This window comes from Solanum tuberosum, unplaced genomic scaffold (genome assembly GCF_000226075.1).
Source record: "Solanum tuberosum cultivar DM 1-3 516 R44 unplaced genomic scaffold, SolTub_3.0 scf00127, whole genome shotgun sequence".
Classification (NCBI taxonomy): domain Eukaryota; kingdom Viridiplantae; phylum Streptophyta; class Magnoliopsida; order Solanales; family Solanaceae; genus Solanum; species Solanum tuberosum.
The window spans coordinates 505027-522038 of record NW_006239058.1 but is presented as its reverse complement, the minus strand read 5'-3'; the positions used below and the strand labels follow the sequence as shown (position 1 = coordinate 522038).

General features: G+C 33.3%; 1 protein-coding gene across 8 annotated transcripts; it reads right to left on the bottom strand.

Moving 5' to 3' along the window:
* Nucleotides 1-1799: 1799 nt before the first annotated feature.
* LOC102580196 (nuclear transcription factor Y subunit C-1-like) lies at nt 1800-15856 on the bottom strand. Of its 8 annotated transcripts, none has more exons than XM_015310496.1 (6): nt 15168-15856; nt 12370-12488; nt 6918-7004; nt 4597-4674; nt 2564-2616; nt 1800-2081 (listed from the first exon to the last, which is right to left on the bottom strand). In XM_015310496.1, exons 1-2 carry the CDS (start codon nt 15827-15829, stop codon nt 12485-12487), a joined length of 666 nt encoding a protein of 221 aa, XP_015165982.1. In that variant the 5' UTR covers nt 15830-15856; the 3' UTR covers nt 1800-2081; nt 2564-2616; nt 4597-4674; nt 6918-7004; nt 12370-12484. The 8 variants fall into 8 exon arrangements, with proteins under 8 accessions (XP_015165982.1, XP_015165984.1, XP_015165985.1 ...); XM_015310498.1 differs by having other exon boundaries at nt 1800-2027; XM_015310499.1 differs by having other exon boundaries at nt 1800-2027; nt 2596-2616.
* Between the last annotated feature and the right edge of the window lie 1156 nt (nt 15857-17012).

Here is a 17012-nt window from a genome sequence, read left to right as displayed (position 1 = left end):
AGAACAAATAACTTTGTAATAATTTATTATGCGATTTTATAATTTTTTGTTTACTTGATAAGCTTGAATAAACAATTGGGGCTATTTTAATAGTTTTATAACTTATGACCTTTTTATGTTTATGAGAAAATATACAACACAAAAATTCCATATCGCATGTCCAAACAAACCTTCAATTTCATCTCATGATTCCATATCATGATATCATATCGCATGGCCAAACGGGCCCTTACATTCACCTGGTCTGAGATATATAATACTACAATATATCTCATAGAATTAATTGTTTTTTTGTAAATTATTGCACTGTTTGTTCTCAAAAACTTCTATGACCTTAATCAATTTCTTTGGCATGACAAACACCTAAGATTAGAATACTAGAATAAAAACAAAAACTGACTCTATTGAGTGTATTATTTTAGCATAAGAAAAAAAAATTAATGGTCCATGACTATATCCTCCCTAGCATCTTATCTATCAGAGATTTACATTAAACGAATGAACTTATCTTTGTGCTCAAAGAGACTCCCAAATACTTGAATGGTAAACTTATCTTACGAAAAGTGAGTTCATTTTGGATGGTAATGGAAGTATCATGAGGTCCTCTTTGGAATTGTGGTAAGATACTCAATAGCAAAGATATGTCCCTCATCAAAAATTCAAACATGAAGGTGTCAAACCAAGAAATTTCACTAAGTAGTGATGATGAAAATTTAGCTAACTTAGGGTGTGTTTGGTAGGAAGGAAAACATTTTCCGGAAAATGTTTTTCAATTTTTTCATGTTTGGTCAGGTTAAATGTTTCCAAATCAACTCATTTTCCTAAAATTTAAGGAAAATGACTACTCTTCAAAACTTAAGGAAAACATTTTCCAAAATTCTCTTCCAACTTCAAATTATAATATATATTTTTTTTAAATCAATTTATTTTGTCCCTACCCTCAAACCAGCCCCCAACCACCCTCCTCCTGCAAAAAAAAGTTTTAAAGCTTGTTTTTAACTTCAATTTTCTTACCCCACCCTCAATCCTACTTCCAGCCCCCTATCACCCCTCCCCCAAAAAAAAAAATTAAGTTTGTTTTTTAAAAAATATTTTCAATTTCAAAAATTATTTTCTACTCTAGTAAAAATAAAAGATATTTCTCAAAAACATTTTTCATTCATAAATCAAACATTAAAAGACTTTTCCGGAAAATATTTTCTACTAACCAACCAAACATGAGAAAATAAGTCAAAAATCTACTTGTTTTCCAAGAAAACATTTTCCGTTCATACCAAACACACCCTTAATGATGACCCCAAGTATTAACACATCAACTTAATTATTTTAGAAAACACAAATAATTCAGACTTGATTGAGATATCAAATATCCTCATAAATAGTATTTATATCATACATTCCGTGAAAAACCTATTCATTTATCAAGTATTTGAATCATTGTTATCTAATCTTACGAATTAAAATGGATTAGACTACTATAGGAACTAAGCATATTAACTTTCATGTTATAACATACAAATGAAACATTTGCTCTAACATCTCAGATTCCATTACACAAACATGACAAACTTCATCTGTAGAATAACTTTTTTTTGTAATAACATAATTAACATGCAATCTATTTAAAGCACACCTCCTGAAAATAAACTTGTTTTTGATCTTTGAAGACCATATATAGGTTTCAAAAGGATTCGACAAATACACGAGAATTAGTTTCTAGATGATAGCTAGACTTTACTTCATATTTTCGAATTAATCAAATATTAAATCAGTCTGTCATTAAAAAAAAAAAAAAAAACTGAATTAGAAAAAACAAATTCATCATCTTGATTAAGAAAAAGTATTCACCGAATATCCCAAGAGTTAGTGCCATCATATCCTAAGTGTTCAAAAACAATTAATGAGGAACTGATATAGCTCCTTTTTCATTACTCTGGCCACTGTAAACAGCTCCAAGTAGTTCTTTTGGCATCTTACTTATGGACTTTCAGATTTTGCGTACATCAAAAGTATATGGTTCCGCTGATCTACAAGTTGAAAAAGACAATAATCTCCTGGATTCAGGCCATAAGCAGTAGTAACTTGTTTCCATCCAGATGTCAAAACATTAAAATCTGATCAGCACAGATATAAAGGAAGTCTAGATTCAACAAGAGAAATAAGGAATACAGAAAATGGGAAACAAAGAGAATCTCAGCGAGCGGACTAAATTCTCCAACTAAGCAATATGCCTTAAATCTCTCTAGAAAAGAACGACCAGGGTGGTCAGGTGATTAAAAAATGTAACTTAGTACCAGCAATGTAATGTAAGTGCTGCTTCACATGGTGTCCAGATGATGAAAGGATTATAACTCAAAAAAACAATGCAAATGCAGGTCTTGCTTCACGAAAAAATTAGTGCTCCTTTTCCCATATGACATCGTCCTCTTTAGATTATAAACCAAAGAATCAATATATCTTATTTGCAAAGAGAAACCTAACAGAATGTTTGCATACATAAAAGTTGATGGAAATCAGCCAGTTGCTTTGATGAAAAGAAGTATAACAAAGAGATCTTACTAACCAATGGATTCATCTATTTCGAACAAATCATACCTCATAATTATTCAAGGACATCTGCAATAAGAAAACATACTCATTAACTTTAGATTTGAAGAAACAGTGCCATCATTGGAATCTCCTGCTTCACGGGCACTAAACTTGTAACATAGTTATATTTGATCCAAGTATGAAAATAAGTTATTGCGGGTCAAGTGTGAATCCAAGATGCTTATTTTAACAAATTAGAGCCGCCATTTTTTTTAAATCTTAATCAGGTGTACATGAGTTTTTCTTTTCAACATCTGAGTTACAAAGTAATCAGCACTGAACTTCAATCTTAATGAATTTTCAAAAACATGTTTAAGTGTTAAGTCTAAAGGTATCCTGGAAAAGACATTATTCCCTTTATAACATCTTATTAAATGCAAAAGTTGGATGAAAAGAATTTTTTTTTTAAAATGCATGCATCTTCAGCTGTAAACTCAAGACACATATAAACTCGAACACTTTACAAGCCAGTATTGATTAATATTCATAGAGAACTGATAGCATTCATGGTGGCAAACCGGCACACCTCTATTAGGACTTAATGAAGTTTGGGAAGTTAAAGAGATGGTGAGATGCAAGACAATGTTTCTGACCCTCAATGGAAAATCAAAAAGATGCTCATCGTGGAAGAGGATCCCAAGAATTGTGACTACAAGTGTGCTTAAGCACACATATTTCATGGTGCAAGTCCAAGCTCGAGAAGAAGAGACCAAATGGGCAAGTGTTTATTATTGATAGATTGAGGCACATATGGAGCCCAAAAGGAACTGAAAAGCAAGCCCAAGTGGGATGAATTACACTCCCAAAAGGTCTGGAAATTATGCCCAAAAGAGCTGAAATTTGGCGGTTTTTGGTCCAAGAATTGCCACTTCCTTATTTTGTTAGGTAGTTTTGAAAAGTGTGACATTAATTTTAAATGTTTTCCTAGTTTAACTTTTCCTTAGCTTAACATTTTCTAGTTATGTTTTACTACTTATTATTTCCATAAAATTAGAATTCGGATCTCATGATGTCTAGGAGAGGGGTGCACAGTATATAGAGTTCTTCTAGTTTTTCGGACACAACATTGTTATCGATATTATTGAGAGATTCTTCTCTTCACAGTTACACTACCAGGGATTTTTTTAATCAAGTACACTACTTGGTATTTATCATATAACCTTACAAAAACGATTCTTTTAAGAGGTAAGATTATATTCTTTACTTGATTTTTATGGTTCTTAGAATCATAACAAATAATTGTCTTTAATTGTTCAATTAGGGGGTCTAGATCATTTTCATCTAAGATCTCGAATTGAATCTGATAGTAAATATGAAAAGCTGTAACATACTAATTAGGTCTACTGCAACCAATTAGGATTTTTAGTAATTACTTGGGAGATTTGGGGATTTATTTCTCGAATTTTGATTCTAGTCTTTGATCTTTGTATTTTTCGCTTCTGCATTATTTTCTTGTTTTTCATTCAAATAACTTGATTCTTATCCAAGACCACATCAAATAGTAAGAATATTGCAATAATGCAATCCACCACAATGACAGAGGGAATCATAATTAAACAAGGTGTAACCAGAAATCTCAGCCATCGGTCTCCATCAAACATGAATAGATGACTGCATTAAGGGATGGTCGCAGGTTCAAGCCCCACACCATGCAAAGCAAAGTCAGGTATTTAAGTGGAGAAGGGTAGAGGGGCGGGCCCATTATCCACCGAGTTTAGAAGGCTGTGATTGGTCCAAAGGGCGGGTCACAAACGGATTTCTCGGTTATCAAAAAAAAAAAAAAAAAGGGGATGGTGTATCTCCTGAATTAGCAGGTTCACTTTTGATGACTTTTTCACTACCATTCACATACTCTCCTCCTGAATCTTGTACATAATAATCAGCAAAAAGATGCTAAAAGGCAGTTCAAAGCACAACACCAAAATGCAAATGGCCATGGACAGTATGAAAAAGGAAACCAGATTAAATAAGTTGTGAAGTTATATAAGAATGAAATCACTAGCATACCATGTATTGCTGTAGCAGGAGCAAATGTTTCTGTTGTTATCTCCTCAAATTCTTTCTTGACTAGTCTTTCTTCCCTAGCTTCATGTGGCAAAAACATTTGCCATGTAAAATCCAATAAAGTCACAAGATAAGGATGTCTACTAGCCGATCAAGTGAAACTCAAGCTTGAGAATTTCAACAGGCATAAATTAAAACCAGCAATTTCATGTCAAAAACTCTTTAATTCCTACTTCGCTGATTAAGCAACCCAGCAAGGAAAGGAGAGCACGATTGTTTACGCAGAGTATCAAACATCTGTCTCCCAAATGGATCGCCGAAATTGTGATTTCCTTTTTATACCCAGTGCTTCTAAATTTAAGTTGTCGATCTCAACATAGAAATGTGGTTCTGTTTGAGATCAAAAACTGGCTTCAACATGATTATCATTTCCATCGACACCTTTTAAAGGAATGCTAGTTCTTTCTGCTACAGGTTTGCTCGCTGCCATTTCTTTTTTGAGAAGGGAAAAAAATGGCAGCAAGCAAACCTGTTGCAGAAGGAACTAGCAGTCCTTTAAAAGGTGTTAATGGAACTGATAAAAATGTTGAAGCCAATTTGTGATCTCAAACAGAACCACATTTACATGTTGAGATCGACAACTTAAATTCAGAAGCACTGTTGTCAAAGCTTAAAGCACAATATGCCGTCTTCTTAATCATATTGAGCATATCTATCAATCATACAAAATGTTTCATCCTCATCTATAGCTGAATGTACTGATTGTCCCTCCTAGTGTCACTGTCAGTATGTGACCTTTTCAGACTATGTTTTACTCTTTTCCTAAACAGAAAAGACGCTGCCCGCCCCCTCCCCCCCCATTTCCAAGCATCCTAGCAACCCAACCCATCATAATTTTTTGTTAGTGAAGCAAACCAATCAAGCTTTGAAATTCTCCAACTTCCCAATCTTGTAAGTTTTTACAAAACCTCATATCCCACAACACTTCTCCCCCTTGTTAACTCCATAATTGGATAATTGACATCCTTTTTTGGCAAGAAATTCTATACATGTTAGGGAAAGTGAGACTCAAAGTATTGTTCCCACACCATCTCTGATCCCAAAAACTCACCACACTCCCCTAACCCACTCGAAAAGATGTATTCTCATTGAACTCTTCCCATCCCTTTAAAATAATCCTCCATAGCCCACAACCGATAGGGAGTGAAGCATTCCAACCCACCTCAAAGGCCTCATACATCTCTACAATCACCTTCTCCAAAAAGCATTAACATCTACGCCAAATCTCCATAACCACTTTCACAAAAGTGTCATGTTAAAGAGCCTTATGTCACGGACTTATACTTCAACTATAAGGCTCTGTGCGGCACTCGACAACTTACTCACGACTCTTTCACGATCTTGTAAGCTCAAGTAAGCCTTTTCAAACTTAGATTGCTAAGAGAACGAAGAAAGACCCAAGAGAGTTAAAAAAAAAAAAAAAAGGCTTTGTATTGCTTTGGAAGATTGCTTACAACTTGCTTGGTTTACAAATGAGAGCCCCTCTATTTATGCTACAATTCAAGGGGCTAAACTGTAAATAAAAATTGTTACACAAGTCCTTGCATATTTACAAGTTAGTCCCTCTTCGAGAATTCTCTACAAGTCTTAAGAATTCCAAAGACTTCCAAGAAATCTTCTAGGGTGTTCTAGAGTCTTCTCCAAACCTCTCCACGACTCTAGATTCTTCCCCCCTTATTTTAATGCCTAACTTGTATGACAAAGTGGCGGGTCATGACACTTAGATCCTTATAACAAGATAACCCCAACATTTCTATTTTTGAGGGGGGGAGAAGGGGAAAGCCTCAAACCAAATGAGTTAGGGTTGGCTATATGAATTCTCTGTATAATTGCTTTGTCAAAAAAAAATTCTCTATATTAATTATTTTGTCTGAAACTAGAGTAAAATTAACCAGCTCAAAGAGACATCCTAAATCTTCATTATTAAATCATTTTAAATTGATAATTGATAGATACCAATTTATGATTCTAAAAATCTACTTCCTTACAGAATTTCTTATCAGACACTTCAAAGAAGGCACTTTTTTAATTTGTAAAAACATTATCCACAAAATCTAGAACAGAATCTCACAATCAAAGCATTAAAAACCAAAAGTATTCAAGATGAATTAAGCAAGATAACTAAATTCCTAGAACTCCATAGTCATCTAGCAACACAGATTTAAAAGAAAAAAAAAGGTTATATATAAATGATCACATACATCCACACGTATGCATATATATAACATGTAAATATATACCAAAGCATAAATCATCATACTCACAAGAACAACGGCAGATAACAGTTACAGCAATCCAAATGAAGCCATGAATGAAACAACGTGGAAGCATTTGATTAAAAGTAGTTTTACCTGCAAAAGGAAGGAAAGGTGAACCGCATAGAGTGAGTCGTCATTGAATTTCCACCCAAAAAAAAAAAAATCTTTCTTTTGCTTCTAGCTATACATAGTGTTGATCGAACCCTAAAGAAATGTGCAATTTTGGTTGGTAAAACAAATTTTCAGAAAAAAGAGAAAAGGCATTGTTTTTCTGCATGTAAAGTATTTTTTTCAGGTTTGGCTTGGCCCTTTATATAGACCTTTTACAGTTGGGGGAGGGGGTTAGTAGAGTTCAAACCCTTACCATAGTTAATTTTTAAAATACTTAAATTTGGAGAGTATAATTTTAAAAATATTATTTTGGGCTATATGCAGTAATTGTAATTTTCCTTGCTAAATTTTCTTTTGTCTTGTCAACATCCTGAGAAAAGTTTTGAATTTCTAACTATAATTGTACATCCTTGAATAGATAGGAATTCATATTTGACTTCATCTTAATATCTAAAATCTATTTTAGATTTAGATAACTTTGACTTTCTGACCAAAAGAACGCAACTAAATAAGCAAAAAATATTTAGTGTTAAAAGATTTTGATTCACGATTTTTTCGTAAAGGTGCAAATACTACTATTCAGATCACCATCTACTAACTTTCATTTCTATTTTTGGAATATTAAATTGAAACTACTATTTATGAAGTTCTCTTTTTCCTCCTTTTTCAAGAATAAAGTCCTTAGTTTTCATTTACCTTAAATTTTTTAACTAACATACTAGACAATGAAGTTAGCACTGAGTTGACGATTAAGAATCTGGTGTAAGGCTTCAATGACATATATGATTTAGCCATGTTTTGCTACAGCTGAACAGAGAGTTAAGTTATATATGTTAACTATAATTTTCCTCCTTATATTTTCTTCGGTCTTTATATCACACCCTGAGAAAAATTTTGAGTTTCTGACTATAAATATACTTTCCTTGAATGGATAGGAATTCATATTCATCTAAAATCTATGTCAGATTTAGTTAACTTTGACTTTCTTACTAAAAGAACGCAAGTAAATAAGGAAAAAAAATTAGTGTTGAAAGATTTTGATTTTTGGTTTTTTGGTGAAGGTGCAAATACTAATATTCAGATCCCGATCTACTAACATCCTTTTCTATTTTTTAAATATCAAATTGACATACTATTAACGACATTTAGTTTTCCTCCTTTTTCAACAATGAAGTCCATAGTTTATATTTACCTTAACTTTTTCATCAAATGACAATGAAGTTGGCACTGAATTGATGATGAAGAATCTGGTGTAAAGTTTTAATGACTAGTATAATTTAGCCATGTTGTTGCTACTATTGAATAGAGATTTGTATTACTCAATGCTTCTACACAGATATTAAAGGTCTACTGTAATTCTACAGAAAACAATATGAACTTTGATTTGTGTCTTCTGATTAACCTAAGCTAGAAGGAATAATGTTTTGTATCAAAGCAAAAATCACGTGTTCACTCATATATTGTCCAAAGAATAAAAGTTGGACTCAGAACTATTAGTTACAACTTTTTGTCTTTATCTGATCCATTCCCATCTGCGCAATCATCTCACTAACAAAATATTGTCTTTTGCAAAACCTCCTACACTGCTTAATGTTGAAGCTACTATTTCTTTACATTCACTAAGAAATGACAGAAGCAGATAAGACTGGTAAGGAAGAGAAGGAACAAATGCATTCTACATTCATTACAAATGTAATAATGTACCACAAACAGTGATCATGACATATGATCATAAATTACAAATGATAATAGGGCTGGCAAAATAGGCAGATCGGGTCAAAATGGGTCAAGGAAATTATGGGTTAAGAGTCAACCCGCCCAAAGTTTATTTGGGTCAAGATGGGTCATAACCCAAATTTCCCTTCTTTTTAAACATATCATAGTGCACCCATGATTATGATTCAGTGATTTATCTATGTTAATGTGATTTTAACCTAATAAATTAGAGTAGTTATGCCATGCAATAAGATTTGTGCTAATTTAGTTATGTTGAGATTGCATAAAATGATGAAATTAATGGAATCGTCATCACCCTAGTAACCAAGTTCCACACCTACATCATTGACCACTATGAGGGTGTTTGGATTGACTCTTTTTAAGTAGCTTAAAAGCTAAAAGCTATAAGTTGGGAATACCCTACTTTTGGCTTATTTTTGTACTTTTTCAGCCTAAAAGAAAGTGCTTAAAAACACTTCTTGTCTTTCCCAAACACCTCCAAAAATAAACAAGAGCTTAAAAGCCAAAAGCTACTTAAAATAAGCCACGGTCCAAACACCCAAGTAGCTTTTGGATTTTAAGCTCTTTTTTATTTTTGGAGGTGTTTGAGAAAGACGAAAGTGCTTTTAAGCACTTCTCTTTTAGACTGAAAAAATACAAAAATAAGCTAAAAATCAAACGTTGGATATTCCCAAGTTATGAATCTTAGCTTTAGCTTATAAGCTACTTAAAATAAGCCACGGTCCAAACACCCAAGTAGCTTTTGGATTTTAAGCTCTTTTTTATTTTTGGAGGTGTTTGAGAAAGACGAAAGTGCTTTTAAGCACTTCTCTTTTAGACTGAAAAAATACAAAAATAAGCTAAAAATCAAACGTTGGATATTCCCAAGTTATGAATCTTAGCTTTAGCTTATAAGCTACTTAAAATAGCCAATCAAAAACACCCTTATGTCATGTAGAAAGTTAGAATTAAAGAATTGCCAATAAAGGAAAGAGACAGTCTTTTTTAACTAACTAAAAATGAAATTTAGACAAACAAATTAAAACGGATGGAGTATTTATGTAGTTTTTCTTTTTGCTCCTTTTTCAAGAACGAAGTCCTTAGTTTTCATTTACCTTAATATTTTCAACCAACATAGTGACAAAGAAGATAGCACTTAGTTGATGATTAAGAATCTAGTGTAAAATTTTAATGACTTGATATATGATTTAGCCATGTTTTGCTACTGCTGAACAAAAAGTTGGGCAATATACATTAAATGTAATTTCCCTTGCTAAATTTTCTGCCTTATATTTTCTTCGATCTTTTAAATTACATCCTGAGAAAAGTTGTGAATTTCTGACTATAAATACTTCCTTCAATAGATAGAACTTCATAATGAACTTCATCATAATATCTAAAATCTATTTCAGATTTAGTCAACTTTGACTTTCTTACTAAAAAAACACAAGTAAATAAGGAAAAAAAATTAGTGTTGAAGATTTTGATTCTTGGTTTTTGGCTGAAGGTGCAAATACTAATATTCAGATCACCATCTACTAACTTCATTTTCTATTTTTGGAATATCAAATGGAAAATATTATTTATGAGGTTTTTCGTTTTCCTCCTTTTTCAAGAATGAACTCCTTAGGTTTCATTTACCACCATCTACTAACTTCATTTTCTATTTTTGGAATATCAAATGGAAAATACTATTTATGAGGTTTTTCGTTTTCCTCCTTTTTCAAGAATGAACTCCTTAGGTTTCATTTACCACCATCTACTAACTTCATTTTCTATTTTTGGAATATCAAATGGAAAATATTATTTATGAGGTTTTTCGTTTTCCTCCTTTTTCAAGAATGAACTCCTAAGGTTTCATTTACCTCTACCTTTTCGACTAACATAGTGACAATGAAGTTAGCTCTGAGATGTTGATTAAGAATCAATTGTAAAGTTTTAATGACTAATATATGATTTAGCCATGTTTTGCTACTGATGAACAGAGAATTGGGTTATATACGACTTTCATTTTCCTTGCTAAATTTTCTTCCTTATATTTTCTTTGGTCTTTTATATCACATCCTGAGATTTTTTTGAATTTTAGACTGTAATTATACTTCCATGAATAGATAGGAATTCATATCTGACTTCATCGTAATATCTAAAATCTATTTCAGATTTAGTTAACTTTGACTTTCTTACAAAAAGAACGCAAGTAAATAAGGAAAGAAATTTAGTGCTGAAGAATTTGATTCTTGTTTTTTTGGTGAATGTGCAAATACTAATATTCAAATCACCATCTACTAACTTCCTTTCCTATTTTTTGAAAATACTATTTCTAATGTTTTTCTTTTTCCTCCTTTTTCAAGTATGAAGTCCTTAGTTTACATATTTACCTCAACCTTTTCAACCAACATACTGACAAAGAAGTTAGAACTGAGTTGATAACTAAAAAACTGGTGAAAATTTTTAATGAATGATAAAAATGATTTAGCCATGTTGTTGCTACTGTTGAATAGAGAATTGTATTACTCAATGCTTCTGCACAAGGTCTAAGACTACAATTCTGCTGAAAATAACATGAACTCTGACTTGTGTCATCTGATTAACCTAAACTAGAAGGAACATTGTTTTGTTTCAGAGTGAAAATCACTTTTTCACTCAGATACTGTCCAAAAAATAGAAGTTGAACTCAAAATTCTCAAGTTACAACTTGTTGTTTTTATCTGATCCTTTCCCATATGTGTGATCACATGACTAGCAAAATATAGTCTTTTGCCAAACCTCCTACACTGCTTAATGTTAAAGCTACTATCTCTTTACATTCACCAAGAAATGACAGAATTAGATAAGACTTGTAAGGAAGAGAAGGAACAAATGCATTCTCCAGTTCTTAAAAAATGTAATAAGTGTTTTTCATCAAAAAAAAAATGTAACAATGTACCACAAATAGAGATCATGACACGTGATTAAGAATTACAGATGATTGTAGGGGTGGCAAATGGGCAGGTTGGGTCAAATTCAGATGGATTAAATGGGTCAAAGTAATTATTAGGTCAACAGCCAACCCGCCCAAAGTTTATTTGGATCAAGATGGGTCAAACAACGGATCATAACCCAAATCTCTCCTCTTTTTAAGCATAACAACAGGAGAACTCATTAAAGTTTTGAGTTTGAAGCTGGTGGTATGTATAAGAGTGCATTCATGTTTATGGTTCAGTGATTTATCTATGCCAATGAGATTTTAATCTAACAAATTAGACTAATTGTGCCATCCAAGCTTTGCAAAAAAAATTGTGCTAATTTAGTTATGTTGAGATAGCATAAATGACGGAATCATAATCACCCAAGTCACTAAGTTCCGCACCTACATCATTGACCACTACGCCAAACTGCCCCACTAGGCTTACTAATCATCCTATAACCAATACGCCTTGGTGGCTCCATCATACCACTATAGCAAGGAGCAACAGTCAAAATACTAAAGGGCCAACGGAGAACTGATTAAAGTAACATAACACGATTATTATGCGAAAAGTAAGATAAGTTCATTACACTAAACACCACAACTCCATAAGCATTCAAATAAACTAGACAGTTTTATACCGAAAACGACTAAAAGATTCAAGTCATACTGTTGAGCCAGTACCATAGACAGTAGCAATAAGAAGCATCCATAGTTGACAGGACCTTCAGCATTAGTGACTAAGAGCTTCCGTTGTGCCAGTGCCACTGAGCATTTGGATCAACAGAGAACATGATCTTTAACTGCAACAAGATCAAATAGAAAAATTAGTACAAACAACTAATAAATCAAACCATATGAATGAGAAATTAGTGTCTTGTACCTCAAACAGAATCATATTAAGAAACTACAGCAAACAAATAATAAATAGATAAATTAGCTGCTTAGTCTCGCAAGTACAACAACATCAAGAAACTACAGCTCATCAATAGATAACTGTGGAGTAAGAACTTTTTTTTAGATACTACATATTTGATCATAGCAATCATGTCACCTAAGAGCTAAGATGCCAACAATTTTTTTATCAAGTCTAAGATGCCAACATCATATCACGCAAATCAAGGCATGCCACAAATGAGTGAAATAACATGAATACAAGAGGATTAATGAATAGGGATTTATGAGAGGGCTGGAATAAATAGGGCAATGGATAGAGGTAATTACAATGATAGTTCAGCATCAAAGAAAGAAAGCACAAGGATTGCGACAAAGTCACCATAAACTAGCTAGACTATAAACAATCTATATCAGATTTCCCCATGCATTTTCTCTATCAAATAATAAAATGCCGTACATGAATTTTCAGAGTAATGAGCACAACCATGGCACATGACACATATCAGAAGATGAACACCAACCAGACAACTGGAAAAAACCCTACTGGCACGAATATTGGAAATATAAAGATGAGCTTCTTCTCCCGTGAAGAGAAAGGTGTTGACGCACTAACTGCTCATGCAAAGTGCCAAATATCTGGTACCATAGCCGTCCTGGTTTCTCTTTCTTGTCATTCACGCAAACGACAGAAAAGGAGAAAAAAATGGTTATAACTAACCAAATCTAACTATCCCAGTTCTTCGAACTTGCTCTGGATTTACTTTCCTATAAGACATACTCTCAAGCCAATGGGGTTAGAAACGAATATAATCCCACTTCACCGACAAGCCATGTGTTCAATATGCATTAGCATGAACAATTATTACTGATGTACATTGCAGCACCGATAAAAACATCAGATATCAATTGTTTCTCGGGGTAATAGGTAATGGTAATGGATGGCATATCCCAAGCATGCATGCATATATAATTATTGCATCGGTAAGAAAATTGAAACATATGCTTTGGCTCCATCTTAGCATCAACACCAATAAGGCAATAACAGTTACCACTCTGAGAAAACTTGTAAAATCTGATTAAGAGAATCAATCATGAACTCCTTTATAGTATAGAGAAATCAAGCAATCATGTGGAAAGCATATCAATCTATTGCTCTAAATTCAGATACCACAAAATCAAGATATGCCAAATCATTTTCTCCACTGATGCAATATATAGAAGAGGTGATTGATGAAAGTTTAGACTGTACCTGTAACTCCTATCTCCATGTTGCAACATCAATGAGAGAGTGCAGAAAAAAATTGTTTTTATAAGTAGAGAGAGAATGCACAAAATTATACAAGTACTTTACTCAAATTTAGTTAAGATTTCCCTAAATGCAAGAAGGCAAACATATAAAATGCAAAAATGTTTGTAGCTACTATCTGATAGAGTGAAAGTAAAACAAAGAACAAAAAAATTGCAGTTACAAACCCCATGGGTGGAAACTTTTTTCCATGGAGACAAACCACTCATGGGGAAACGTTCCCTTTGCCGCTTCTCAGAAAGTGATTAAAAAAAAAAAAGTTACCACCTTTAACACAAACAATCATGTGTAAAGCATATCAATCTATTGCTCTAAATTCAGATACCACAAAATCAAGATATGCCAAATCATTTTCTCCACTGATGCAATATATAGAAGAGGTGATTGATGAAAGTTTAGACTGTACCTGTAACTCCTATCTCCATGTTGCAACATCAATGAGAGAGTGCAGAAAAAAATTGTTTTTATAAGTAGAGAGAGAATGCACAAAACTATACAAGTACTTTACTCAAATTTAGTTAATTCCCTAAATGCAAGAAGGCAAACATATAAAATGCAAAATGTTTGTAGCTACTATCTGATAGAGTGAAAGTAAAACAAAGAACAAAAAAATTGCAGTTACAAACCCCATGGGTGGAAACTTTTTTTCCATGGAGACAAACCACTCATGGGGAAACGTTCCCTTTGCCGCTTCTCAGAAAGTGATTAAAAAAAAAAAAGTTACCACCTTTAACACAAACAATCATGTGTAAAGCATATCAATCTATTGCTCTAAATTCAGCTACCACAAAATCAAGATATGCCAAATCATTTTCTCCACTGTTGCAATATATAGAAAAGGTGATTGACGAAAGTTTAGACTGTACCTGTAACTCCTATCTCCATGTTGCAACATCAATGAGAGAGTGCAGAAAAAAAATATTTTTATAAGTAAAGAGAGAAAGCACAAAATTATACAAGTACTTTACTCAAATTTAGTTAAGATTTCCCTAAATGCAAGAAGGCAAACATATAAAATGCAAAAATATTTGTAGCTACTATCTGATAGAGTGAAAGTAAAACAAAGAACAAAAAAATTGCAGTTACAAAACCCCATGGGTGGAAACTTTTTTCCATGGAGACAAACCACTCATGGGGAAACGTTCCCTTTGTCGCTTCTCAGAAAGAAATAAAAAAAAAGTTGCCACCTTTAACAAAAATGGAAAAAAGCAATTCGACTTGACAAATTAATTCATTTTCTTCTAACCCTAGTAGTGAATTAAGGAAATGACAAAGTTACCTCTGAGGATCACCGTTACCCTGTCCACTGCTCCCTCCAGTAGCATAGGGATTACCGCCAGCAGCATGCCAACCGGACTGCCGCGGGTACAACGGAGGCGGGACGTGCACTGAGGGTGCAACCCAAGGCATAGCACGCCTTCCCATGATCCCCCGGGGTGGAGCAGGAGGTCCCATTGGTGAGTAACAGTACGGGATACGACTTGGTATGTTGCCCAGCATGCCAGGCACAAAACCAGTAACTTCTTCCTCGGTCTCATCCATAGAAATGGCGTCCACAAGGAAATCAAAGAGTTCAGTCTCCCTAAGCACCGTGATGAAGTCGGTCTTTTTCAGAGTCCGACGCTGGTATTCCTGGGCGTTAAGCCAGGAACGATGGGTGAGCTCCTGAATAAAGAGCTCACATGCCTTAGCAATCAGAACAGGCGCTTCAGCAGAAATCATATGGACATCCTTGTCCGATTTCATGATCTTCTTGACTCGGGAAATGGGAAGACTGTGGACCCTAAAATCTCTTATCTGTTTGATCTCTTGAAGCTGAGCTGCCCAAAACAGCTGCAACTCCATTGGCTGCTGCTGGAGGAGATGATCGTTCACAGTCGGCTGAGCAGTCGCCGCCGCCGCCTCTGCATTCGCTGCCGCCTCGTCAGAGTGGTTTGCCATGATTTTTTTTCTGAGCGATAATTTCAATGCTCTCAGACTGAGAGGAATTGAAATGGACTGTGCTCTCTTATATATACCCGGGAGAGGAAAAAAAAACTAAGGAAAAATGACGGTTTTAGTCCCTAAGTTATAAGTTTATTTCAAATTTGGTCCCTGTAATAACGGGCTAAACATATTTAACCTTTAATTAACTAAAATGAGTAATTTTGATCCAATCACTAACAGAAGTCCAAACAGTAACGGACATTTTAATCCTAAGAAGGGCAAATTGGGTATTACGTGTCACAACATTGTAGTATAGTTTTACATTATAAAAACATAGAGAATAGAATTAAATTTGGATTATAACTTTTTTAAGGTTTTAGACTTTTATTTATGGGTTGAATTTTTTAATATTGTGTGTTCATATATATTTTTTTTCGTCTTTATTTTCTGTATTTTCTCGTTTTTAAAAGAAAAAATCATTTGTGTGTTCACACACATTAATGGGATGTAATTTATTTTAGTTTGCTATGTTTTAAGATAGAGTTTTGTAGATAATTAAGAAAGAGTTTTGAAATGGAGTTTCACGTGTAAAACATGACAGATGGAGATAAATTTGAATTGTAACGTTTTTAGATTTTAGACTTTATTTAAGGGATAAAATTTTCAACGTTTTGTGTGTTCACATATGTTTTTCTTTTTCTATCTCCCTTTTTTTCATTCTCCTCATTTTCAAAAGAAAAATTTACTGTGTTCACACACATTTCTGCATACCTCTTATATCATATTCTTTTAATTCTCGATGAAAAAAATATATTATTCTCTTTTTGGCAATTCAAGATTATTACAAATTTACTTTTTAAAATTTTCTTGATAGTTGATACTTTATCAAATTTATCATTATTTTTGCTCAAATATTTGATTGATCGATTCTTTATCAGTGTTTTGGCTCTTCATTTATGATTTTTTTTTTTATGTTCTTTCCTAGCCATATATAGTATATTCTTTTGGCCGGAAACAATTTCTAAAATTCACCAATTTGATTATTTCCTTCAGAATATGTTAATATCTACTACAACATTTTTTGTCGTTTCATATTCTAAAGGTGATATCTTGTTAGTAGACACAATTCTCCAAACTTACATGGAAAAGATGCATATGAAGACATATAACTAAACTTTCATTGGACTTCACATAATAA

Excerpts from the sequence above, each read along its gene's own strand:
- LOC102580196 (XM_006351396.2), bottom strand. The coding sequence starts at position 15,829 with ATGGCAAACCACTCTGACGAGGCGGCAGCGAATGCAGAGGCGGCGGCG.